This window comes from Ammospiza caudacuta, chromosome 7 (assembly GCF_027887145.1).
Source record: "Ammospiza caudacuta isolate bAmmCau1 chromosome 7, bAmmCau1.pri, whole genome shotgun sequence".
Taxonomy (NCBI): domain Eukaryota; kingdom Metazoa; phylum Chordata; class Aves; order Passeriformes; family Passerellidae; genus Ammospiza; species Ammospiza caudacuta.
The window spans coordinates 19,118,150-19,142,538 of record NC_080599.1 but is presented as its reverse complement, the minus strand read 5'-3'; the positions used below and the strand labels follow the sequence as shown (position 1 = coordinate 19,142,538).

Genomic DNA, 24,389 nt, shown 5'->3' with positions numbered 1-24,389 from the left:
TTCCAGTGCAAAATAACATGTCTACATTCACATGGAGACTAAAAACTCATCAGAGAGTGAGATAAAATGTCCAAGGAGTTGCTCCCAGGTTCCCACTCAGTCCTCTTGGATATCTTCAAAAACTAAGTATTTTGCTACAGAACATAATCTCTGCTTGACACAGAATGTTTCTGTTAATATTCCTACCTGGATTTTCCCAGTCAGTCCAAGTTCAGACATCACAGTGTTCAGATCTGGTCATTTGTTTTGGGAAACCACTGTGATTTCTCATATTTTTACAAATTTACTGAGTTTAAAGTCTCTTGCTGGAAGATGTGCTTAAAAATGCATACTTCCAAAATGTTGAGCTAATTAAAAAAAAAAAAAAAAAAAAAGAGAGAGAAGAAGAAAGAAAATAAAAGGAAAAAACCTTTCATAGTCAAAGAAGCTCTACATTGTAAAGTGTATCCACCTCTTCTTTGGACAGAGGACTGTTCTTTGCCCAGCCTGCTGTGTGTCTCATTAGATGCTCCAGAGAGAGATGCAGTGACCTTTCCACTCTCTGTCTTTGGATGTGGTGTGGCAGGATATTTGAACCCATAAATTCAGTTTGAAACCTGCAGAATGCATTGAAATCCAGGCATTTGCATTGAAATCCAGGCATTTATGTATCTTGAGAGTGCACCTGCATGTAGTCAACAGAGGAGCTGTTGCAAAAAGCCTTTTTCCCCCCACTTTCCCCCAGTTTGGATTAGACATGTCACACAAGAGCTGGAATATGAGGCAGCCTTAGCAAGCAGCCACAACAGTTCTTGCTGGGTTTTGGGTTTCCCAAAAGGATCTGTGCTCAGTAGGTTGTTCTTCTGCCAAAGGTTTTATCATGTGGACTGAGTATTGTAACAGAACAGACAGCACCATCTTCATGTGTTTTTAGACATGTTATTTACTGGGGTTTCCCTGAAGAAAGCTTGGGGATTCTTTCCTTATGAGTCACTAACAAAGTGATTGTTTTTATATAAACTTTCCTTCAGCTGGTTAGAGTTGGAACACAGTGTCTTGTGCTCTTTCTGGGGTCTGACTTTCCTCTTAATTTTTTTTAATAGTTGTCCCTGCAGCCAGCAGGATGGTTTGAACCTCCTGGCTTCCCCTCACACTGCCTCTGAGTTCCATAGTGTTGAAAATCACTGTTCTGGCTGGCCAACCTGCTGGTGGGATCACTGTGTGTGTGTGATTCCACTTCTCAGCTTTCTGCCTTGTGCTGCTTTTTCAACTCTGCACCTTCCTTGTGGTTTAAGGGAGAACGTGCTGTTGACATTACCCAAACTGGAGTTTGCATTTCATGTGCTGAAATGAAAACAAAATTGTAAAGAACGTTGATAGTTGACTTCAGCGGCATAAAGGTTAAAAGCTGTGAAGTGCTGTGTTTCCATAATGGAAATCACCAGAGCTGGAGAGACACATCCCTTCCCTTGCATATGCCTGAATCCTTTCCCAGCCTCTTTCAGTGGTGCAGAATCACTTTTAATGACCTCCCTCCACAGCTTTTGAGTTCAAGCCCAACTGATGGCGCCAGGGCTGAACCACAGGGAGATCTCCGGGCAAGCCGTGCCTGTGTCAGCCTTCCCTCCAGGCAGATGCTGTGCAGCCCACTGCACTTCCTTGTGGGGTTTTTTTATTGCATTTTACGTTTTTGAGCCTGAGACAGGAGCTGTGTTAAATCTACTAAGCCAGTAATGTGCCCATAGGTGTGAAATTCTAGGCTATGCTTACCAGCTTCTCTTCCTGACCTCTCCTCAGTATTTAAACTCTGGGTGTACATGTGTGTAATCATGTGGGTGTCTGACTTCACAGGTAACACTCTGCATTTACAGGTCTGTTAAGATGCAGGGCATTATTTTAACCCAAGAAATATGCAGAATTCAACAAGTCTTTTTCATAACCCAAGATTGGATTTCTTTATTTTCACAGGAACAGGAATGGTTTAGCTGGAATGAAAATGTTCATTCCACTGCATCATTAGCTACCGGCAATCTTCAGTTGAAGCCTAGCCCATTTTTCATGCTAAAGCTCTAGTAGTTTGATCATTAATCAACATGTAGGATGAATTTCTGGGGCTGAGAAAGCTTGTCTGTATGCCTGTAATTTAAGATGAATTCTTTTTTGTTTTTTTCTTATGAAAGGTAGTCAAAAAACAAATTATATTTTAAGGAGTTCACCTCTCTCTCACCCCTTTCTACTATTCCCCTTCTGATAAACACCCCAAAACTTTTCATGAGATGGATATGGAGTTTTAGCTGGAGTACAGATTCTCAAGTGTGTCATTTGATCTTCCAATAAATCTAAAGCAATCTTCTGTTAGATGAGATCAGTCTCTGACATGGTCACTGTCTCAAGTGTCCTTAATACTGATAGTCCAATCCAACTTGCTTTCATCACTTTAAATGTCAATTTTAGGGTCTTGGATCAAGTTTTTCCTTCTCTCCTCCATTACATGGAAACTGTAACCAGCAGCCCACGGGAGCATCAAGGTCTGTAGTCAGCTCTTCACCTGCCTTTTCAGCTGCCTGCTCTTCTCCCAAAAGGTGAAAACTCAGAGGACTGATCCTCCAGTTTGGAGACAGCAATGGGAAAATCCTGCTTCAAAAGGCAGGAGTTGTTTTACTGCTGTTTCACTCTGGTCTGACCAGGCTCCACATTGCTCTGCACACACCTGTGAAACATGCACTGCTTCTCCAGCCACATGAAGAAAGTGCTCAAACAACAATCTCCTTGCCTGATAGCCTAAGAGAAGTCTTCTCCAAAGGCCACTAAGCAGCTCCCCTAAGCAGCAGAAGCAGCTTTGGGTGGTCAGTGAGTGCATGGGGGGTTTTGGAGAGCACTCTCAAACCCCTTCCCTCTCTCCTCCCTTAGGTACTCCCCAGCTTTACCTGAGAGCTGCTGCAGAAGGCAGGGGAGTATGGTTTGGGACATGGCCAAGGATCTCCTGGGGGAGGAAGGGAGAGGGCCAGATAGTTCATAAAAGAGGCAGAGATGTTCCAGTTGAACTGTCCAGGGCTCTCAGAGGCTGCACTGCTCTGCCCAGGGGAGCCTGAAAAGCAATTCCAATGCAATGAAAATAAAATACTCTTGTTCTCAACACGCAGCTTCATTTGACTCCTAAGGAAATAGTTCAGCAGCCCTGGGAACAGGAGAAGTGTCATCTGTCACCTGGAGTCTCGTGGCTTTCTCCATCAGTGCCCAGTCCTTACAAAACAGTGTTACTCCTACAACACTGCTCAGAACAGAGACCACCAGCACGTGTGCTCCTTCATGGCACATCAAAGCAGTTTCTTGGAATCATCCGATGCTCACTTGGCTGTGCCTAGGCTCTCCCTTCCATTTTCATTTTCAGCTGCTGAGCTCCCTGTCCCGTGCAGCAGCTGTCCTTGGTCTGTCAGCATACAGCTATGATTTGATCCTGTTTCTGTTTCCCCAATCCTTGAAGTTATCCTTGTCTTCCAGGACACTGTTCAGTCTCCCATATTGTGTTGACACTACCTCACAATCCTGTCTAATGGGCAGAATCAAATTTAACTGGCAAGTTTATGCTCTTTTATTTCAGTAAGACCCATCCATTCAACCCTTTGATGATTAAATCCTTCAAGGCTGCTCGTTCTTCTTTCCACATTAAACAAATCCTTCAAGGCTGCTAGTTTTTCTTTCCACATTGTAACTTATTTATCTGTTACAGAGTTGTTGTACTACACTATTCTTTCATTAATAATCATCTTTATAAGCTTGTTTGCCAGTCTCCTAAGGGTATCCCATTGCTGAACCAAAGATCTGTCAAGTTTTCTTTAGTCAGCAAAATCAGTTAGCTTACTGAATTTGGCATGCTCTGCCATCTTTATTTTTCTTTTTTTTAAATTTTATTTAAGGTCTAAGCTCTTTAGAAGTATGTTTAAAAGCCTTGAATATAGTCATGGCTTGACTAACAAGCCTGTACTTGCATCAATTTTCTTCTCATTTTGTTGAGTACCATGCTGATACCTTCATGCTGTGATCCTGCACCACTCCATGGCAGCAGCAGGAGCTGCTGCCTTACTGGGAGCTGATGGCTGAGGTTTCTTGTTTGGTTTGGGATTTTTTGGAGTGTTTTTTGTGGGTTTTTTGGGGCAGGGGTTGGTTGTGTTGTTTTTTTTTGTTTTTTGAGGGGGTTTTTTTTGGGGTTTTGGTGTGGGTTTTAGTTTGTTTTTGTTTTTGTTTTTTTTTCTGAAGATAGCAATTTATTCCCTCACTGCTTCCATTCACACCTCCTGCCCTGGTTAGAAGAGAATGATGATTTTGCAGTAAGGTTTCTTTCACCTGAGAAAGCTGGTGCAAGAATTTTGTCTGTGACAGTGTGGTCATTGGAGCCCAATGGAAATCATCCTGTCAGCTAGGAAGCTTCAAGGCAGAGGGCTCAGGCTTTCCCCTGCCCTGCTCTAGGTGACAGAAAGCTGCCTGTGAGTGCCAGTAATTCACACTCCTGTGCCACAGCATTTTCTCCTTTGCCATATCAGTGAACTGCACCCTGAAACACAGCCTGTGATTGCCGACCATGGTCTTTCTCCTGACCAGCTTCCTTTGCTGCTTCTCTGGCCACTGAGTGGTTTTTGTTTTCAGATTCTGTCATTTTCCTCTGGTTCAGTTCCCATTCCTCTTCCACATTCCCTCAGGCAAGTTGATCTCAGTGCCTGTTTCCATAAGCCCTCCCTTCCTCCAGCAGTGCTTCCTGTGAACCTTGGATCACATCCTCTCCATTTTCTTGCCACTACCCCGTGCCCCTGCACTCCCACATCCTATCTGTGTGTGGGGGAAAGAGGGACATGCTTTTGTAGGCACCTGAATTGAAGTTGTGCTAGTTCATGCTGAGGTAGGTGTCTGCCTCATTCCAGACAGCATTAGGCACAAATAAGAATTGTTTCATGTGGAATACGTAATTATTAGTTGGAAAATCTGCACGTTCTCAGATGCCTCGTCAACACTCCATGCCTCAAAATGTGCAGTACCCAGCAGCTGTGGTGTTAACCTTTGCTAGGCCATGCTGAACATGGGAAAAATCAGTAACTTTTGTGTTTGCATGGGATCTTTGTTTGCTGTGATTAATGGTCCACTAACAGTGTCCAGTGCAAGTTCAGTGCAATGTACAAAGTGTCTTTGATGCCAGACATTCTACAGTGCTGTGCAGAAACCAAAGTTAATAGTTGTAAGCCTGAGAAGACTGGAATGTTTTCAATTTACTTTTAAACAAATGACTTTATTGTGCCATTCTCACATGGGAGTAAATTCCACAGCCTTAGTGCCACATTAGACAAAATTTTTTACCTGCTGGTTTCTGTTTATGTTTGGAGAAAAGAAATTAACCTCAGTTAGGAGTTGGGGGAATAGGACAGGACTATTAAACTCAGTGGGAATTCTGGCAGGGGTTTTGTTGGGAGCAGAGTGGGATGCAGGAGTACAGGATGGAGCTGGAGGATGATTTATGCTGCAGTGAGGAGTTAAGGAATTCTTTGTGCCTGAAAATCAAACTCATGAAGGACACCTGTAGGAAAGGCATTCAAATTGGTTTTGCCACTCCACAAATGTAAGGAAGCAGTTGTAGTCCTAAGTAAACCCAGTGGGTACTGGGAAGGAGATTGTTGGAGACTGTGGCTGGGGATGGATCAGGCCTAATTCCTGAAAGGAGCAATTTTGGAAGTAAAAGGGGGTGCATCCATGCAGGAATCACAGCTGGTGACCCCAAGGAGGGAAAGTGTCCCTGAACTCACCCACATTCTCCTGTAATGGTAGAAATTTCAGACTGACACAGGGAAGTTGTGAAGGAATTTGACTTTAATACTTATAGGAGGGACTAATACCATGAATTTGTAAAAATATGAAATGTGTGCAGAATGCCCAGGTAGGAGCATGGATCCATCCAGCATTACTCCAAGTGGGAGACCATCTCATGATAATAATTGTTATCTTCTGGTGGATAAAATGCACAACCCATTCCAGTGACTCCTTTGGACTGAAACATGAGTGTCCATTAATTCCTAACAGAACTAACAACACTGGATGTTTTTTTCAGCTCCTCACTTGGCCTTTTTTGTACTGAACCTTTTTTTACAAGGCTTTTGTTTAGTGCTTGTTCCATGGTTTTATGGCTTTATAAATCCATATGCAATCAATAAAAGGATTTGAGTTTTGACTAGGTTTTGCTTTTACTTGGGCCATCTACAGTTCTTTAGTATTTTATGTTGTGCATCACTGCATTGAAATCCAAATGGAACAAAATTACAGGTTTAAATGATGCTCAGGATGCTCAGATGCAACTGCAAAATTGGACAAACAAATCCCCTCACCTGAAAACAGCATTAGAGTCTGTTGTCTTCCTGTATGTTTCTAACTTACATCTGGTCTTTTCCAAAGTAGCAGCTCCTCTCTGTGCAGTGGCTTCCCATAAAACCTTAGCTCAGTTAGAAAATGACCAATGCAAATGGTGCCAGTAATTTTGCAGTGTCCTCAGAGCCCTGAAGCCTTTGCTGCTACTTGTTTGGCCTCTAGAGTAAGATACACTTGAAGGTGATGCAGAATGTGGATGGGGAAAAGGGGCTGAGAGTTATTTCCACTTCAACTTGTGAGGCAGGGAAAGTCTTTCAGCTGTGTTTCTTCTCACTGTGTGGCCTTTTCTCTGTGAAAAAGAAATTGTGTATATTGATCATCGCTGAAAGAAACCAAAGTGTGTACAGCAGGTGACAGCTTTTACTGCTGGGGACAGAGGCAGGGCCAGTCCTTCCCAGGTGATGCCTGTGCATGGTTTATTCCCACAAGTAGAACAATGATTTTGGTACAACTCTGGATTTTCCAAACACTCAAAAATGTATTTTAGGACTTGTTCTGGTCCCTTTTCCTGTGCTGGGGAAGAAGCTGTGTAAGAGAGGACAGATGGCTGCTGCTAAACCTGAGTGTTCCTGGGCAGCAGCAGGTGCCCAGCTGCCCTCTTCAGATGGGAAACACAACTGTGCTGAGCAAACACCAGCAGGCTGGGGCTGGTTTGGGTTTCCAGACTGGGCAGAGTAAGGAGCAATTATATGTTTTTGCCTGAGATTCCTGCAGCCCTCTGTAAGCCACTCACTTCCTGGCCATCTGGAAAGGCAAGGCTCTCACTTGCAATGTCTTGGGAAAAAGGAGGAGGAGGGAATGTGCTGGGCTGGAAGTGTCTCATCCCCTTTATCTCCCCAAAGCCTGCCTACAGCAGGGAAATAACCTGTGCTCCAAGGGGGCTCCCCAGGCCCCCCAGCTTGGCAGAGAGGGAGGGAACACAGGGCTCTGAAGGCAGAGGTGTCTCAAATGAAATGATACTCCAGTCCTGCCACAAAAGTCTTAATAGTCCATGACTTTTAATACAGCCATAAGGCTATAAATTCAGGGATTTTGACCTCAAAGTCTTTGAGCATGTTTAAAAATAGCTCACCCATCCTCATTTTATCACTTCATATACTCTGACACAATTTTGGAACCTGCCTCCATCCCATCTAGCAGGGGAACACTATAATTACGAAGCAGTTTTGAAAGGCTTGTTCTCTCTTAACTTAAGGCAGAATAAGGCTTTATGTATTTTGCAGGAGATTATAAACAATTCATTGGCTAAAATTAGCAGTAAAAAGGGAGCCCCAGCTCTTTCCTGCCCTGTGGTTTGTACCACAAAGACTTAGTGTTTTTAAATCATGACAGAGCTCTCTAAAAACCTTGAAAGCATATTATGTGTGTGTCACTTTGGCTCAGTTAGGAAGAGTCTCACCTCCAAGCCAGAGGGCCATGGGTTCAAATTCCATGCCTGCCCCTGGATATTGCTGTCTCCCTGTAATTTCATTGCAGAAAACCTTTAGAAGCATAGGGGAAGAAGAGGGAAATTTCCTGTCTGGAGCTCCAGTGTGAGATATTCAGTGCTTGGGATGATCCATTAAACCAGGGCTCTTCCTCCCAGCTTTGCCCAGCAGGCACAAACCCTGGAGCAGGGAGGGAGAGCCCTCATGGGAGGGGCAGTTTTTTCTTTTCTTGACAAAAGCAGTTGTAATCCTCAGGATTGTGTGTGAGAGCTGCTGCTCCTCATTGTGCTGCCACCAGGACAGGGTTTCCTTGAGTCTTGATTTGACCTTTTGCTGCTGATCAGTGACAAAAAGGGGAAAACCAATAAATCCTTTTGAACTGAAAACACCAGAATAGATAATTTAACTTTTTTAAAAGTTAAATTGCAGAAATAACCAACTGAAGTGCCAAGTTAGGGTTGTTTGTGGCAACAGCAAAGCCAGGTAATTTTAACTGCAAAGGTAAACTCCATATGGTCACTGTCCTAATCACTGATGTCCTTTTCCTTCCCCACAGAGAGGAGGTCAGAGTGGTTTGAGCTTTAAACTTTATAGTTTCATTGTGGTTTGTGCCAAAGGGAATGTGGGCTTATAACATGAAGTGTTTATGTTTGTTGTTTACAGACATGTGTATTAACTTACCAAAATCTCACCTTCTCTTAAATAAAATTTATTTTTAGGAGGAAAAAGAAATTCTTTCATTTTCTACTGCTTTTATAGAATACATAGAAGGGGTTTGTCATAGTTATACAAAATGGAAGCCATGTCACTAATGTATGTACAGCACAGTTGCTCACAACTCATTTCTTTCCCTGAAAACAATTTTACCCAAGAATGTTCAATGTCTGTTTTTGTGGCATGAATCCAAAATGCTCCTCCATAGATGATTTTCTTTTGTTTAGAAGTATTTCTTACATTTCAGTAAAGTGCTCAGTGTTTTCAAATTCCTCCTCTGCTCTGTTTTGAGGCTTTTTTGCTACAGCAATGCTGCAGGTCCCATTTTGGCTTGCAGCTTTAAAGGGGAACTTAAATGGAGACTATGGACATGGTGATCATTGATGCTCTGCTGAGGTAGGAGTTCCTGCCAGAATTTGTAGCACACTCTGCCTGACTGAGAGCTTATGGAACACTCACTGATGTGGATGAGAGCTTTGAATCTTAGGACCTGAATTATCCAATGAAATGTTTTGATGAGGACTCTGGCCAAGCTATGCTTGAGATATGATTCACATGTGGGAAAGGCAGATTTGTCAACTCAAGATGCTGCTGGTTGTTGTGTGTCCACTTACTAAATTAGATTAAATACGTTCCTTTTTTTTTTTTTTTTTTTTCAGATAGACAATTTTTGTGGGTACTACAGAGACTCTGAGAATTGGGCCAAGAGCTGGAGAGATAATCCATCTTGTCCTGGCAGGAATGTTGGCCCATACAGTCACATCTGGGGTGTGGGTGGGGGGGTCCCTGCAAGGCTTGAGTTGGTAATGGGCTGTCAAAATTGGGGGTAAAAGGTGGGCCAGGGGGTTGTCCACAAGACGGATTTCTGCACTGTGATGTGGTCCATGCTGGGAAAACAAGATTGAGAACCCTTCCCATGGAGGCTGGCTGAGCAGTGCTGGCTGAAAGTGAGGCAAAGGGAAAGGAAATGGTGCTGCTGCAGAGCACAGAGATCCAACTGTGTGAAAGCAGTGAGGGTGCTATTAAAATGCCATCTTCCTCTCCCTTCCCCTTTCCTTCCTCCCTTGCTCCCCCTCTGCTGTCAGCCTGGCTGAGGAAAAGTCAAATAACGTACGACTGTGTTCCTTGGCATCACAACTGCAATTTCCCTTCAGGGGCTTCAAACTTAAGAATGGGAGGTTTTAAATCTTGCTGATTCGTGCTATTCCAGCAAGCATATGTGTGAGGAAAAAGAACAATGCCAGCTCGAAAGAGAAATCACAAGTGAGAAATCATTGCTGCTAAATCAGGTGTTGCAGAGGCCAGTGGAAAATTCAGACACTAAGAGAAGTAGGAAATTGCTTTGTTTAGAGCTGGGAAGGTTAATGAGAATGAATTAGAAAGTGGTCTCTGTGTATTCAGCCCCTAAGGATTTGAGCAAAGTTAGAGGGATTTATTTACTGATTATCCAGACTATACAACTGGCAATAAGATTAAGTGAGGAATTTTGGAACATGCTGACATTTCTTATTTGCATCATTTACTATGGAGATCATTTGTCGGTGCTGCACTGAGTTTGTGGTGAGCCAGGGCTTAGTCTGGCCCAGCAGAGACAGATCTGGTACTTCTCATGGCTCCAGGGATGTGGGGGTGAAAACAGCTTAACCTCCTCTTTTGTGTCTCAGAGAGGAAACATCGAGTTTGTCTAGGTGCTTATCACGGCAGAATTTCAGAATATTTTCCTAGAAACCATTAATTATGGAAAAGAGCAGAGTTACAGGGGACACATTGCATTAGATCAAGTAAAACTAAAAGACAAGGCTGGAATTTATAGAGCCCAGCACTGGATGCTGTACAGAGCTCCCCCACTGCAAGGCCCCTCTGAGCCCATCCCTCCCAGCATGCACAGGGATCTGCTGCCCTCCTCCCCTCCTCCTCCTCCTCTTCCTCCTTTAGTCACACTTACTTCAACCAGGCTGCTGAGTACCCAGAAGTTACCACCTCAGCTGGAACAAATGAGCAGGGACCACAGAATAGGAGTTCAGTAAAGGATTAATTTCAAACAGAATTATGATTTGAATTCATTGTTCTGGGTACTTACCACTGAAATTTGGTGAAAAAAGTGCAGCCCTTAGACACAGACAAGTTGTAATTTGCACTTTAAACTTGTCATCTCAGCCAAGGTATTTCACTCAGCTCCTGTCTGTGCACTGAGCACTTACTTGCCCCATTTTAACCTTGAGAATAAGAAAATTCCCTGTTCCTAAAGGAATCCTTCAGCTGAGCCTTGTTGCTGGAATAAGGAGAATTCTGTTAGTGATCCTCTCTTGCATGGTTACTGCTAAGGGAGGTAAATACCAGAGAAGAGAGGCAAGGTGTGATTTCAGTCTTCCTGTTAATACTTCCCTGATCAGCCTCGTGGATGACCAATTTTCTTGCTTTCTGTTTTCATCCTCTTTGGTAGAAACTCTGGGATTTGTGTTTGTTTTGGTTCTTAGGGGACTGCATTCCACAGCCAGTAGCTTTAATCCTTTAATCCTGACATGTCCGGCTGATGCCTCCACCCATGGATTGCCTCCTTCCACAGCACATGATCCTGTTCCCCTCACTAATGGCCACTGCTGGATCAGGCTGCTGGCTCTGGGAATGTGTTTCATGCATTTGGTAACAAATCCACAATAAATTTCAGCCTGAACATCATCTGGGCCAATCGTTGCACTTTGAGTCATCCTCATCATGATGAATTCCAGGGTAACTCACCATGTTTGTGACTTCCCAATACCCACTGACATCCTTCTACACTGAAATAATAGCAAATACCCTGCCAATAGTACCTCATATCCTAGATTTTTTTTCTAATGTGCTCTTATAAATATGGGGCACTTCCTGCGTTGTTATGACAAGGAAATTCTTTGACTGAAAAGTTTGCAAATTCCACAGTAGTATTTGTTTTATAAACAAAGGTGCTGTTTTCCTTATGCCAGCCTCTTTCTGCTTTTGCTTGTCCAGCAGTCTGTTCTGAAAGGCATGAGGCAGCTGTTGGCCCCCAGTCAAAACTTGCAGTGGAGGGAGGGTTATGTAAAAGTCCTTTGTGTGAGAGACGTACATGGCAGCAAATGGTGAAATTGGAGTGCAGATCTTTGAGGAGAGAAAACAATTCACAGCAAGGTTTTATTTTTTACTTGATTTTTGCATAGAACAAAAAGTAGGAGATACTGTAATTTAATTTTTTTTTTTTGCCTTTTAGAAATCCCTTTTCTTGTTGCAGTGTTGTGGGTAATTTCACACCTCTTTGCACCCAGTAGCACCTGCTGGATATCAGGGATGTGAGAGGTTGCCTAAAGTCTCTCTCTATCTACGTCTTTTCTGAGGGATGCTACTCCAATTCTTGGAAGAGATTTGCAGCTCTCCTAATCCATCTATTTCTGTGCTTCACTGTTCTTACCATAAAACACTTTCCAAATATTTGTTTGACATCTTTTGCTGGCTGCAAAGATGCTCATCTCTACCTTTCCCCAAGTGATTTCTTTTGAACTCATCAGTCCCAATTTAATCTTACCTTTTCCCTTCAGGTAATACTTTACAGAGCCCTGAACCATCTTCAATGGCTTCATGTGAACACTCTCAAAATGTTCCTTAAATTTCTGATGGTGTGATAAGCAGCACTGGATGCACAATTCTTGTCATGATTTTATAACAGCAAGATGTTATTGACTCGTGCTGTGTTTCTATTGCACTGTGGACACAGCTCCTTTTCTGCTGAACTGCTCCATTCTCACATCTAAATGATTTATTCCTGCCTAAGGAACCCCATGGTGGGGTTCTTGGGGTGTCCTGTGCAGGGCCAGGAGCTGGATGATCCTTGTGGGTCCCTTCCAACTCAGGAGAATCTGTGAAATCAAATACTTTCTATCCAGAATGAACTCATCTAGATTTTGAACCTGTTTCTCTAGGTCATTGTGAACTCCAGTCCTGTCATCCAACTTGTTCACATTCCCTTCCAGTTTCTTCTCATCTGTACCTGTAACAAACCCAGGCTATGACCCATCATCCTGAGCATTTAATAAGCACATTATAAACCACATTCCATAGAAGTCCCCTTGGTACAGTTCTCCACTTTGCCAGTGAGCCATTGACAGCTCTTCTATGGCAATGAGCATGCAAGCATGAACTGCAGGGAGAGCACACTTCCACTAATGAAAATGTCACTTGAGATTGTGGCAGAAAGCCTGTGTGTGATATCTGTGTCAATACCTGTAAGATCTGAATCCCTGCTCCAAAAGGAGGTTGGATTGGTTTGCCACAGTTATTAACCTGTGAGATGAAAGTAAATCCAGATTTCTTGGAGTTCTGGTAATACATCATTTCTCTCAGTGTCACAGTTCCAAATCAGCTTCTTCTCTCCAGGGAGAGAGCCTGCCAGATTGGGAATGTTTGGGATGGTTGAAGCCCTGGAGGTACCAGGGGAGCAGTGTGTGCATTCAGCAGGAGGATTTAGCTCATGGTCTGTCCTGGGCAATGTCTGTAGCCACAGACAACAACAGGAATAAATGATTGTTTAAGCTAATCCAGGGAGTGGAACACTTGTGAAGCAAGCTGCAGTAGGGTGTATCATTCTTGTGGGGGTTATGAAGTGAGAGATGCTGTGTGTGAGGGAAAGCCAGATCACAACCTCTGCTCAGAGCAGCTCCAGGCCGCTAATGAAGGCATAGCAGCTGAAAGGGGCAGCCTGTGGGTGGCTTAGTAAAGGGAACAGCAGTACAAAGTCAGGACATGCTGAAAGCATGGAAGAGAGTGGCAAAGTCACCCTCTGTGAGGGAAAAGGACAGCTTCCAGGCTGCCTGGGAAGTGTTCTTTTTCTGCTGCTTGCTTTGTTGTAAATACACAAAAGTAATGTATTGTCATTTACTTGTGGTTCCTTCCAGTAAGAAAACCTCACTGTGTGAAGCCATCATGTGGTTTCAGCAGTCCTCTGGCAAAAGGCACACTATGTACAGCTGAGAGGATCTTAGCTAAATTATATATCCAACATCTAACTGCAATGAAGAGAGAATCAATTGTAAAGATTTAGGGAAAAGCAGGGGGGTTAGGACAACTGCAGTGTGCTGAGTGTTGGTGCATTAAAGAAAAAACTTACTTGGACAGGGATATATAAAATGGATTTTATATGTATTTTCAGCAGCTGTGAATTAAAACATAAATGCAATCTGGCTGGAATAATTAATTCTCAGGTGGTTGTTGCTGTTGTGAACTTGGAACTGTAAATGAAAGAGCTGGAAGCAGCTTTGAAATGAGCAATTTCTTACTGCAGCCATGGACATATTTTGTACTGCACAGAGCATTGCTTTGCTGCTGCTCTGATTTTTACCCTTGAGTCAGTCACCTTCCAGTCTGCTTCCTTGTGGTCACTGTTAAGAGAATGCCTTGGTTGATACACTGCTCTAATGAAAATGCCAGACAAATGCTCCTTCTTGGAACTGACATCAGAATGTTATACAAGACATTCTTAAATATGCTGGCAGCTGCCCTGAATGTAATGAAATCATGGAAATTAGAAGTATTGCTCTCTCTGTGTGGCCAGCTCAGGACTGTTTTCAGTGTGTTACCCACTTTTGCTGTGAATTTCAAAAGGAATCACTTTTCATTAAGTTTCCTTGGGACATTCTTGAATTTGCTTATAATTTCTACAATCAGAAAAATTACCCTGATATCCTAAGGTATTACTCCTTTGTTTTGGATTGCACAGCACCCCCAGTACCACAATAAATCATTCCTCTTGCAGCAGAGAGCTCACAATGTTCAGAAGATCGATAACTTTTCTGGTAGAAATGATGAAATCCTCTTCCCACTGCAGCCAGCAGTAAAATTCCCACAAACTTCAGTGGTTTGGATTTCACAGGCAGTTTTTAGTCTGCTCGTGTAGGGCACATGAGTTAATCCTTAGCACATTCCCAGTACAGAAGGTGTGTGATGCAGGGAGGTTGGAGAGCAGCAGAGCTGTACCTTGGATTTCAGTAGCACCTTCTCCTGCAGGGATCACAGAGCAGCTTCACACAGGTGAGACCACAGCAGAGTGCAAGGGATCAATATTTCGGTCTAAAGTGCAGGGAGCAGAAGGAAAGGATGTCTGGGGGGTGTGTGGAAGGGTACATGGAAGCACCCCGTCTCCCACCTTACTTTCTCCTCATCTGTGGTTTTTTCACCTGTTGCTTCTTTGTAGCCTTGGTGTGTTTCCATCACATACTCTGATTTAGAGTTTTTCCAGATGAATTCATTTCCTTTACCTGTTTTTTAGCACTCTAGCTTCTTCCTTAGCTTTCTTTGTTGGAGGTTTGCAGAACTCCCTAAAATAATTGCACTTGCATTCCTTTGAAGTAGCAATATTCCATTCCTCTCAACAATTAATAGCAGCATTAAGCAAGAGTCAACTGACTGAAAACCTAGTCCAGATTCATGTGCTGTCACTTAACACTTGCTGTTGGAACTGGTGAGTTCTGGCTTGGGGATGAGGAGCTGAAAGGACTGGGCTGCCTTGGCTGGGAAAGGAGGCATGGAAAGCTGTTTGCACCTTCTTTGTTCTCCCTTCCTGCTCAGCCTGGTGGCAGTGGGCAGAGGCTGGCAGGGTTTGTTCTGTGCTCTGCTTTGGGTTTATTCCCTGAGCAGGCTTTCCCTGCAGGAGCCATGCTGTAAGAAACAGGGATGGGCTGAGGGGTGACCTGCATTGAAGGTGGGGTCACTGTGAGGCTCACAGAGACAAGAGCTGCTGTGAAACAGTGGCCTGGGGGTGGCATCTCTGTCACCTGGGATGCCCGGCCTTGCCAGGCACCCTCATTTCTGGCTGCTGCTGTTGGCACAGAGCTGAGGCAGCTGAGCAGAGAAAGGTTTCTAATGCTTGGAGGGGTCCTGGAGGGCACAGAAACCTGCTGGAAGCAGATTTCCATCTCCATGATGCCATGCAAACAAGATGGTTTCTGGCATGAAAAGCCTTCAGTTGAGACATCAAATCATTAGGAATACTATGGCCAGAAGCTTTCATAATAAATTACTGTAAAGTCATGAAAGATTGATCTTTTTTGATTTCAGAGAAAGTAAATCAACAGTATGAAGTCAGCTCTGTTACAGTTTCAAACAAGAGACTATTACCCTTTGCCTGAAAGATCAGAGACAAATTACTACTTTTACTTTACATTCTCTTGATGAGGATAATGATAAACATCTGTCACTTTGCTGCTTAGCCAGTTAGGAATCTTATTGCAATCTGTAATTTAAAGAGTAAAAAAAAAAAGGAAAAAAAATGCATGAACAAACTGCACTTTATGTAGACAGCAAAGAAGAAAAGAAAGAGAATAGATGTCAAGTACAGGGAAACAGGGAAGGGGGCATTTTGGTCTGTAGTTACTTGGCTACAATCTGCATATATATGAGAGATGTATGTTTTTTTATTTCTTTGGTATTTCACAGGGAAAATTACCATTAGTTTTTCTTTAGACATGGGAGCTAAGGAAAAATAGTCTTTGCACTGTGACTTTTGGCTACCTGCAGTTTATTAACAAAAAGATTAAGGTTTTTAAGGTGGTGTCTACCAATGTTACAGCATTGAAAACCGTGTTTTCATCAAGAGCCCTTTCAGTGTCCTCCACAGTCACAGGATTTTTAGGAAGCACAGCTAATTGTTTTCAAAGATCAGCTGCTTTTCCAGTAATTCACCCATACTTTTGAAAGTTCTTTTCAAACACTCAGTTTTGTTTCTAAATGGTACATTGGGTCTTATTTCTTAACAAAACTAGAACTTAACACATCACAAACATTCCATTTCATTTAGCCTGGACTGACCAAGCTGTAGCTGAAAAGGTTCCAAGTGCTCTACCTGGCAATGCTGTGTGAGCAGAAGCAGAGCCTGCACCAGGACATGAAACCAGGAATCCCTTCTTGGCCCAGTTTCCTGCAGGGAGAAGCCTCTTTGGTGACATGTTTGCATATTTAGCACTAATGGCCTTTTACTGGTGGGTTTGATACTGATCTCAGCTGCTCCAGAAATGTTTAAAGCACCAGCCATGTGCCAATTTTAGCTAAAAGCTCTGTTGTAAATGGAGCTGTGCTGGCAGGGCTCTGGCTGATAGACAACTCGTTCTCCTTGTTGGCTTCTTCAGTTTTTGCAAGTGCTTTCTCTTTCTTTGTGTTCCTGATGTCCAAGGCCAGGCCGGATGGGGCAGTGCTGTGGTGGGAGGTGTCCCTGCCTGCAAGGGGGCTTGGAACAACATGAGCTGCAAGGCTGGAGCACTTTGGCTGAAGTCAAAACCAAAAGCACTTTGTGCTTCTATGATTTTATGCTTCTGGGTACCCACAGAAGCATACTCAGGTACTCAGATTTAGATTTTACAGTTTGTGCTATTCATGCTCTGGCAATTGTTTTCAGGGAGAAGTTTGATATCAGAGTTTGGGGAATGTTGTTCTTTGTACTCTCTGGGTAGAAATTCCATTCTTTTGGCAACTGCAAGCCTCAGACAGCAGTTTGATTTTCACCAAAAAGTTACTATTTTTCTTTTAGGTTTTCCTATATTTATACAGGCCAGACTGAGGCAAAGTATAGGCCTTTTAGCTTCCATTTAAAGTTCCTGGTATTGAATTAGGTCAGCTGTTTGCATACAAAGAAGATTTCTTTTCTATCCAGTGAAAAAGAGACCACAAATATATAACCAGGCCTTGAGCATTGGAAGCAATGATGCTTTTGCTGTTATCTTTTATAATCCCTTTGTTTATATAGGTGCTATTCACATCTAACAAGTTGGAGACTGAACTGCAAAATTTGTCACAAATAAGTCAGCTTTAAATAACAAAAGTGGGTTTAACCCACAGAAGGGTAAAATTAAAGATCCACACTTAGGGTGCTGCTTTCTTGCATGGGTCCAGCTGGATGAATGTGAATGGTAAAAGATTTGATAATAAGTATTGCAGTAAGTGATCTGAAATAATTCCTTGGTGTGACATTTACCACTGTGTATCTTTCTTTGTCTAAAAACTTTCTTTAACAGAAAATTACAAATTTGTGTAGAAATACATACATGTGCTTTGTGCAAAAGGTCTCATTTGGCATTAATCTTTAAAGGTCCAAATTTCATGATGCTGAACACTAATGTTAAACAAGCCAAGACTTCATATTTTAACCTGTGGATAGTCTTTGTATGAGTTATGTTGCTGGATTACTGCAGTGTAAGTCCAGGGGTTTTTCCCCCAATATGTTTCAAGTTTACTTCAATCTGAAAGACTTTTTTTTTCTCCTTTGCAGACTGAAACTGAAGAAAATGGCCAAGCAGATAATTTTTCAATGGACCCCCAGCTGGAAAGACAGGTGGAGACAATTCGAAATCTTGTGGACTCCTACATGTCCATTATTAACAAATGTATCCGAGATCTGATCCCGAAAACAATCATGCACCTCATGATCAATAATGTAAGTAGCAACCAGAGTTCTAAATCAGTTCAATGTGTCTGTCAGATCTCTCACTCTCAAACACCCCTCTGGAACACAGCAGCTACTAAAGAGAAGAATTAATGTTCCACTCATGGACAAAATATTCCAATATTCCATAGTACTTGAAGTTCTGCAGCCTTCTCAAAGGGTGGCACGCTGCCTTGAGTGCTTATCCCAAAATCCTAAAGAATTCATTTACATCTTAATCAGAACACAAGTTATTATTTAAAGGTAACTCAAGGTGGGGATGCTTTTGTTTTGGTTTTTATTTGATGTCTTGCTTTTGATATAACAGGAAGAGGAACTGGGAGCTTGGTGTGGGCAGCCTGTGAGAGCAGTAGAGCAGAGTTGTGCTTCCTTGATTTTCCATCTGCTGGCCTTTGTCAGGGTTCATAAAGCACTTCTTATTTTGTTTGGGTTTCTTTATATTTTCAGGTTACCATTTCCAAGGAATAAATCTGGAAGCTTTGGACACTGTTGTTTAGATAAGCAGATGTGGTTGGTTGATTTATTGTGTGTGTCTTTCTTAGATCTGAAGATTATTTGGTTAAAACCAGCTTTGAGATACCATTGTTTTTCCACTGCAGTGGGAGCTCAGTCTTCACATCCTGGCAGAGTTCTGAATGGACCTTGTTGAAAACTGAGCTTTAATATTAGTGCCACTGCTGCCATACAAATTACTGATGGGACCCAGAGCCCCTGCTAGCTCTGAGAGGTCATCAAACCAGTCAGCCTTTAGCAGTGCAATATGCTGGGAGGCAAATGTGATTAGAAGGTAGCATTTACTCTTGACTCAGAGCCACCTCTAGCCTTCATCTGATGGATTTCATTAGCCCTGTGGAATTTGTGTTGCACTTAAAAGTTAGGTGGTTGGACAGGAAATTTCAGTGGGATTTCCTTGTACATTTAATACAAACAGATTTTTTGCATGAGGGAAGAGATTTTTCATTAAACTTCATCAGGTTTAGGGGAGTCAGAATGTAAGTAATGCTCTAGTCATGGGTGAGTTTTTACAAAAAACCATGGGAACAATGGAACTGCCCTTTTTTTTTCTAGAAATCAGCCCTGCTCTAGACTTCAGAAGTTGAGTGTGTGTCCTCACTGCTCTTTCCAGATCATTGCTAGCAGCTCACTGCTTTGACTTAGCCTATCTCCAGTGCCCTTGGAAAGGCTGGGGTTTAGCTTTTCATTTCATAAACAGCAGAGCTCAGTGAGCAGTTGCTTTTGAAAGCTTACATTAAATTTTCTGCCACTCACCTCCTCATCTGGAATTGTTTAGGGGTCTCTGAAGTGTGTGCTTCTCTCTCAGAAGTAAATTGCTGCGAGATTTTGTGCTTTCAGTCTCATCAGCTGTTGGTGACACTGATAAAGCCTGCCAGGCTGGCACACAGAAACCACACACTTAAAATATCACCAAGCTTTCAGCTGACCTCATCGTCCCAAGCTGCATTTGGGCTTCCTAGTGAGCTGAGGCCTACACCTCCATCCTAGGGTTTAAATTTGTGGCAAAAAATCCAAACATTTTAAAGAACTGTGAAAAGTGACATAGAAGCATTAATGAATTTCTTTCTGTACAGCACAGGCAGTAAAATACCATATTGAAAACAATAGGTAAAATAGCAATTTTTAAAAATCAGGGCTATTGAAAAGAGAAAGAAATGGTTGAATCAAGAGTGCTGAGCCTTGCCAAAAGGTTGTGCAAAGATCTGGAAAGGAGTGGAGCTGTGATTGAAGGTGGGTCCTGTGAAGTTGTGTGTGTTCCTTGGAGTATTCAGAAGTCCAACCCATCCACCAGGAGTTAAGTGAAAACACTTTCCCTCCCCCTTAATCAACATATTCTCTATTTTCTGCTGCCCCATCATGTTGCCTCCACAACTCTGGAAACAAATTGATCCCAAGGAATTTGTTTCCATGACAATTGCAACCTCCCAAGTTTTCTTAGAACTTCCTTTCCACTTTGTGGGCCCATAAACAAGTACTTAGAATTCAAGGAAAGTATCAGATTCAAACTCAGTGTACAGAAAATAATTACATGCTGTCCCTGAGCATATTTTGGGGCCTAAGCCTACATTGTTGTGTTCCAAGTGCATCCCTTGTTCTTCCCCTAGGGTGGATGTTGATTACCTTAAAAGAAAATACATTTACCACACAGAACTGCATTGAGTTACCATTACCAATTCAAACATGCCCAAACAAAAAACACATACACAAGTTTGTATTTCACAGTGCCTTGGTATCCTGGATTATACAGGAGGGGTGGTCTTAAGAGTAGTCAGTATATGCTCCATAAACAGTGCTGATACTGATCTCAGCTGAGGAGGAAAACTCCAGAGGACTTGGTGCTGCTAAACTGCTCAAGGAATGGTTGTGTTTGCATTTGAGGCAGTGCCATGTGTTGTCTTCCCCCTGAGGAGGTTCCAAGCCCACCTTGCCCCATTTCAGGGTACCAGGGCAGATTTGGGGCACTGGCATTTGGATGCTTGCTATGGTGCAGCTTTGACTGCAGATCTGTGAAGGAAAATGTTTCAAATCATTCCTGTGAGCCTGCTTTCCAGAAGGGAGCAAACATGAGTAAGCATCACTTTTCCCTCCATTTCCAAGCTGGAGAAAGTGGCTCTGGTGGGAGATCTTCCTCTGTCTAGCACAGCACAGGAGGGCAGGAGGCTGATCCAAGATCCATCGTAAACACAGCAGTCTTCCCTTTCCAGAGGAGGGAGTTATTCAAATCCTCTGCCAGTGACAGACAGGGACCTCTCATGATAATTGTCACAGGCTGATTTTTTTCAAACAGATATTTGTGGTTTAACAATGCCTTTACAATCAGCTCTGGCCTTAATCTAATTTTAGGACTTCTTTTTTTGAAGTGATGCCATTAAAATGCTCATTTCATCGAGCAGAATGTGATGCTGTTTAACTGTGATATCTGTTTTTAATGTGGAGTTTTTGGCAATCACAAGGAAAGTAGTGTACTCTGGCTCTTGATCAGTACCATCTACTGGAAAACAGCATGAAACTCATGGAAAAATGTTGCAGGCTTTGCTAAGAATTTGTGCATCTCCTGTCATACGTGAATGGGAAATGACAGCCAAGCCCAGGCAAAGTGGTTTTGTTTCCCTCTGAGCTCTGTCCTGGCTGCCTGCTCATTGCTGGTGACCAGAAAGGGTCCCTTGGCTGTGCTGGCTCACTGCTCTCACTGACCTTGTCTAAACACAAACTTTGCCTTAGTCTCACTGTCAGCCTTTAAATCACAAAACTAGCACAAACCCATGAGCAAATGGAGGTCAGGTTTATGTAATCAGAATCCTGGGAATGTACTATCATCACTATCTCCAGTTCAAAAAAGCTTTAAGGAGCAAAGCACCAGATGAGAAATAGATCAGAAGAGCAACAAGTCTCAAATGCAAGGATTTAGTAGGTCAGCAGTTGGTCTATTTACCACAGTCTTATTTAATCAGAGTACCTCTAGCTTTTTATGTCTCTTAATGTGGCCCAGGTTTCCATAACCAGGGCAGGCATAGCAGGAAATCAATACAGTAAATTAGATTACTTGGAGACCTCTCCCTTGAGTTTGAATGTGTATGGATGGGTTATTCAGAATCTGACAGACCTGCTGGAAATGAAAGACGCTGTCTACGGTTGGGTAAATTGTTGCTAAGAAAGTAACTAACAGGTATATCATAAAGCCTGAAAATTTCCATTCCCAGGGGAATTTATATCTGAAGGTACTGCCATTTACTTCCCAGTCAGCCCTTTAGAAATGGCCCAAAATGGCCCAAAATGGCAGCTGGCTCCTGGGAGCTGTTGGGAAATGAAGGGTAAGCAGAGGTGTCACCTCAGAGATGCAGAATTGCAGCAGAACTGGTGTAAGGTAGTAAGAGAAAGTGATTCAATCTCCTGCTTCCAGTGATCTCCCCTATATTTGTTCAGCATTGTATTTTCCATAGCGACTTTTGTTTATTTCTTTGGTGGTTTGGATTATTTTCTTTTCTGTCTGATTGTGAAAAACACCAATCACTTGTTTTTAAAATTTTAAAAGTTTAATAGTAATAAAATGGTTAGAAAAATAGTAATACAATTTGAGTAATAAAAATTTGGACAATTTGGATTAGGACAATATGAGACAATAAAAACAAAGAGTTACAGAGACAGTCCAGGTACCTTTTCTGGGCAAAATAAGCCCGAAAAAGGACCCACGTTAACAGAGGATTAACCCTTAAAAGCAACAGCCTGTTGCATATTCATACACCTCATCCATGATGCATCAATTCCATTCAAACACAGGATTCTGTCTGGGCAGTGTCAGCTTCTTCCTCTGAATCCTGACGGCATCTTCAGGACTGAGCAAGGCAGGAAGAAGTTCGTTTCTCCTGATAATGGAGCAATAAATTCTCTTTCTCTGACAGATTCAGGTGTCCTGTGGCTGCTATCTGGTGCGAGTCCTTTCTTTAAAAAAAGTATCCTACAGAGCATAGTTTCTATTTTAACCTTATGTTATAACCTAAAACTATATTTAACACACTACTTAAGAAAATTAATACAGCATAACTTTCTAACATAACACATATAATATTCATTTGAGTATTTGCAAAAAGCCAATCATAAAATACGCATTTTTCCCACTGATGAAACAGGTAAAAGAATTTATCAACGCAGAGCTGCTGGCTCACCTGTATTCCTCTGAGGACCAGAACACTCTGATGGAGGAGTCGGCGGAGCAGGCGCAGCGGCGGGACGAGACCCTGCGCATGTACCAGGCGCTGCAGGAGGCGCTGGCCATCATCGGGGACATCAGCACCAGCACCGTGTCCACCCCTGCTCCCCCGCCTGTGGATGACTCCTGGCTCCAGCAGGCACGCAGGTGAGCAGCCTCACAGCCCCACAGCCTCCCAGCTGCACTGCTATGGCACCCAGCACAGGCACTGTGCTCTGTTCCGTTCTCTCTCTGACCTGCCGAGCTCTGTCCAGCAGGTCGGGTTGTGGCACAGTCCCTGCCCTTGGGGTGGTGTTAAATTTTTATACTAAAAACTACATGTGCTTTATTTACAATAATTTTCCAATACCTATCACCTATTAGACACTCTGTCTCTACTCTAAACCAATCACCATCACAGCAGAAGATGGAGGACAAGAAGGACAGGACACGCCCAGATTCCTCCATCTTGCCCCTTGAACCCCCATTCTAAATCCCCAAAATTCTACTTTTTCACCCAGTGACAAATTCACTATCATTCTACTCAAACTCATGTGGCTTGTAAACCTTCACACAGTTGTTAATTGTTTCCATGGGCTAAAATCAAAGGCACAGGTGTTTGTGACTCCGTGCCAAGGTCTCTGAGCCCCCTGCCAGGGTCTGGGATCACCCAGGGCAGCCAGAGCAATGTCCTGGGTCCTGACACTATACTATACTAAAAAATACAGAACAAATCCTTACTAAATGCTAAAAAATAATAATAAAAACTTCTGATTCTTTTCAGAGTCCCGACACAGCTTGGCCCTAATTGGCCAATGAGTCAAAACAATTCACACCAGAGTCCAATCAAGCAATCACTTTAAATACACAATCTCCAAACACATTCTGCATAAGCACAACACAAAAATCCCAAATGAGATAAGAATTGTTTTTCTCTTCTCTGAAGCCTCTCACTGCCTTTCAGCTTCCCAGGAGAAAAACCCTAGGTGAAGATGTAAATGCCACAGTGGCCAGCCTGATTGTCTAGGGCACTGCCACTGTCTTTGTTTTTTTGGTTTTTTTCATTTAGGGTTGGGATTAAATGTGTGAGATTGTATTTTATGTTTGGATGTTTATTAGCTTTTATCTCCATCACAGTTTTATAAACTGGGAGTTCTGCAGCGCTTCACTCTAACAAACTAAAAATGGAGTTGTATTTCTTTTTCTACAAGGCTTTTTAAGGGTAAACTGTCTAATTAAGAAAGTACACTTAAATTATTTTTACTTTTAACTTAATAACTAACTAGTCATGGCCTGTAATGTGGATTTTTAAATTTAATTTTACAATACTATTCAAACTTATGAAGAAGAAGGACTAGATTCTGTCTTTAAACTTCTATCTTGTCTTATATATATTACTATATTCTAAAACTTTAAACTCTTAAGTTTTCCACCCTGTGATATTGCATACTTCTATTCAAACTCCACACCCACAATCTCAGTTCTATCATTCCATTTGGGAAGCTTTCTCTACAGCCTCAGGTCAAATGCAGTGTTCTCCCAGGGGTCAGTGTCTGTCAGCATAGAAAGTCTGAAATTCTCAGTAACCAGAGTTCCAACAAGATCAGGAGCTCCCTCCCTGCCTGTCTTTTTGGGAAGATGCTCCTCCAGGTGTTTATGACATCTGTGAGGAAAATCAAAACATTTTCCCATATATAATATGGGAATATGTTTATATATATAT

General features: G+C 42.5%; 1 protein-coding gene across 1 annotated transcript in view; it reads left to right on the top strand.

Moving 5' to 3' along the window:
• DNM3 (dynamin 3) overlaps positions 1 to 24,389 on the top strand; it is a 171,053-nt gene that overhangs the window by 128,158 nt on the left and 18,506 nt on the right. Inside the window, exons 17-18 of the mRNA XM_058808196.1 lie at positions 17,791 to 17,955; positions 22,608 to 22,834. Of these exons, the coding sequence (XP_058664179.1) occupies positions 17,791 to 17,955; positions 22,608 to 22,834 (392 nt within the window). The remainder of the gene's footprint in view (positions 1 to 17,790; positions 17,956 to 22,607; positions 22,835 to 24,389) is intronic.